Below are 3,024 nucleotides of genomic sequence, written 5' to 3' on the forward strand. Positions count from 1 at the left end.
CCCCCCCCCCCCCCCCCCCCCAATTTCACAAATAAGGAAAATCTTAAAAAGTAATAACTTGCAGAGACCCTCACTCCTATCCCTCCAAAACCAAGTCATGGTGATTATCAGTTCACCTAAAATCACCAATTGTCGGATGCCAGTTAGACACCAGATTATATTTTCAATTTAGTCTAACTTCACCTCCAGGTACGACTATGAGGAGGTCGACTCGGACGCTGCCAACAAGACGATCAAGGATCTGGAGACGGCAATGTTCGACCCATCCTTCGTAGGAAAGAAGTTCTCGTCGGGTGATAAGACGTATGAGGTGGCTGTCTCTGACAACTTTGCCTACACAGACCCTGTGGACGGAAGCGTGTCCAAAAACCAGGTGAGAGCCTGCAAGGCAGAGCACATTCAAATTGTATTCTGTGTTCGCCCAGTTTTCCATCAATCAGCAGATGTAGTCCGCTGCATCAATGGAAGCCCGTAAGCAGCATGCAGCAGTGTTATTGCACCTCATAGTTCTACCTCCATATGTTTCCCAGTTACTGTGCATGTTCGTTAATCACATCTCTTCCCCGTCTTTCGCGGTTTCTCTCTCAGGGCCTCAGGATGATCTTCTCTGATGGTTCTAGGATCATTTTCCGTCTCAGCGGTACGGGCAGCGCTGGAGCAACCATCAGGCTCTACATAGACAGCTACGAGAAGGACCCCCAGAAGATTTATCAAGACCCACAGGTCAGGACAATAAGGAATAATCCCAGCCAGCTAGGTCCAGTGAGAGAGAGACCAGACAATGAAGTCATCGGATAGGAAAATAAACATTCATGAAACCGGCACCGGTTTTTCTTTTCCCTCGAATATTTGTGTATATGAGAAGTCACAGGAAGAGAGAAGAGAGAATGAGGATATTAATATAGTTTGACACCCCAGCTAGGTTGTAGCGGTCATAGGTTAACTCATATTGGCCCCAGAACCCTTCAGGCTGGCCAGAATGATCTGTAACCTGATGGACAGCCAGCTTGCACTGGGTGGAGCTCTCCAAAAACAAGTTCCAGAGCGTGCATTCAACATTATGATGGAGATGTTTGGCCAAGTCTTGAGTTATGGCAGCTTATCAGGGCTAGAACACGAGGGAAAAATAAACCGTGTGAGTTCCAACTAGACACCTCATTTAAGTAGTTTTGACTGGTGAGGACAAGGACGTGAAGAAAGCAAGACAAGTGAGTGAAAGTTCAACTCGAGCCCTTTCTCCTCTTCGGTGCTTGCACACCATGAACGAACAGATAAGCAGAAACATACTGCCTCAGATTCTTAACTTGACAGACAAATGGCCAGTGGGTTAATGGTTCAGTTGGCTGACTTTGTGTCGGCGTGATTTACAAACCAACAGCGTTCACTGACGATATGAGCAGGCTTTGAAGGAAAGAGGAAGTGCTTCATAGCATTTCACATTTCTTCCAACAGCAGTTGTTTTGTGAATCCAGAATATTCACTTTGGTGTGTGTGAAATATGGTCATTACATTGTGCACAGTAATAAGGTGGAAATCGGCAGCTAGCACTGTCGCCTAACAGCAAGAAGGACCCGGGTTTGATCCCAGGCTGCATAGCCCTTCTGTGTGGAGTTTGCATGTTCTCCCTGTGGTAGCGCGGGTAGGTGAAATAAACAAGTGGATCAGTGGATTTTGTTATCTTTTGTCAGCGCTTGAATAGCTATTTCTCCCGCTATATAGTCGTTGTGTTAAGCTAAGCTAACAATATTAGCGTACAGACGTGAGAGTGGTATCACCAGGGTTTCGCGTTATAATCTCAGCTTTGTGGATGCCTCTCCAACCAGTGGGGGAAAAAGTAGCCAGCTTGGGGGGGGGGGGGGGGGATGGGAATGTGGAAAAACATACTTGTATGTATGTATGTGTGTGTGTGTATATGTGTGTGTGTATATGTGTGTATGTATGTATATTTATTTTGCAAGAAGTTCTGTCACATCATCATTTATTTTTCAAACATGAGTTTGGGCATCTGACATTTGCTCAGTGGCAAAAATCACAAAAGCGTTCAAAGACATTTTGAACTCTGAAATGAGGAATATCTTCATTTTCCTTATATGACATAAACCTGTTACTTTGACAACATTGCCTGTTGTAGTGCGTCATAGAGACGTCTCTGCTGTAAAAAGCGGAATATAAATAACGATAATTAAATCATTTGTTCTTTCATCAAGCCTATAAACGTCTGTGTGACACAAAGCAGCACTTTGAGTGGACTTTTTAATGCTAACTATGTGTCTTGTGTCTTTGTGCAGGTGATGCTGGCCCCCCTGGTAGACATCGCCCTGAAGGTCTCTCAGCTCCAAGAGAAGACTGGACGCACTGCCCCCACTGTGATCACATGATCCCTCTGCCTCCACTCACCCTCAGCAATGGGATACCTCCGCTCTCTCCGGGGGGGGGGGGGGTGAAGCTGCCCTTGAATGCTATCTTGGCTTCAGTTCCTGGCCCTCTTAGAAACTGAGCCGGACGAAAGAGTGAAACACAACATGCAGGATGAACACATGAAAATACCTGAGGAGCTCTTGATTTATCTTCCAATGAAAGTTATCCACTGCCATCATCTAGTGTTGGACTAGAGTCAGTGTTTAGTGTTAATCTAAAGTAAAACATTGCCCTGAGGGGTCAGATAATATATCTGCAAGGCAGTGAGACATTGTCACACATTAATATTTTATTAGTGATTTAAGAAATCTAAATTTAAAGATTCAAAGTAGGCTAAAAAACTTGATGCGAGTGCCTCGTGTAGTTTCTGCTACCATGTAATTGTCCAGATCTGTTCCTGAACCATATCATTAAATCGCGAAACTGACCATAAATCAGCAATTTGGGGCAACCTCACCCCACATTTCCCTTCCAGACCCGGTGCCTTCCCCTCCCTCTGTTCTCCTAAAGCATCAAAACAGCCTCTCAACCTGAGCCATGATCCAAAGCTAAAGCCTTGAGAACTAACACATTTACCATTAATAAAAATTACCTCACATAAAAGAA

The 3,024-nt window shown here is 44.7% G+C and overlaps 1 protein-coding gene across 1 annotated transcript in view; it reads left to right on the forward strand.

Annotated features, from left to right (window-relative positions):
• Window positions 1-3,024, forward strand: part of pgm1 (phosphoglucomutase 1) — an 8,284-nt gene extending 5,260 nt beyond the window's left edge. The window contains exons 9-11 of the mRNA XM_031859581.1: window positions 190-373; window positions 589-723; window positions 2,289-3,024. Coding sequence (XP_031715441.1) covers window positions 190-373; window positions 589-723; window positions 2,289-2,378 — 409 coding nt within the window. The 3' untranslated portion in view covers window positions 2,379-3,024. The remainder of the gene's footprint in view (window positions 1-189; window positions 374-588; window positions 724-2,288) is intronic.

This window comes from Anarrhichthys ocellatus, unplaced genomic scaffold (assembly GCF_004355925.1).
Source record: "Anarrhichthys ocellatus isolate YVR2014 unplaced genomic scaffold, GSC_Weel_1.0 scaffold22, whole genome shotgun sequence".
NCBI lineage: Eukaryota > Metazoa > Chordata > Actinopteri > Perciformes > Anarhichadidae > Anarrhichthys > Anarrhichthys ocellatus.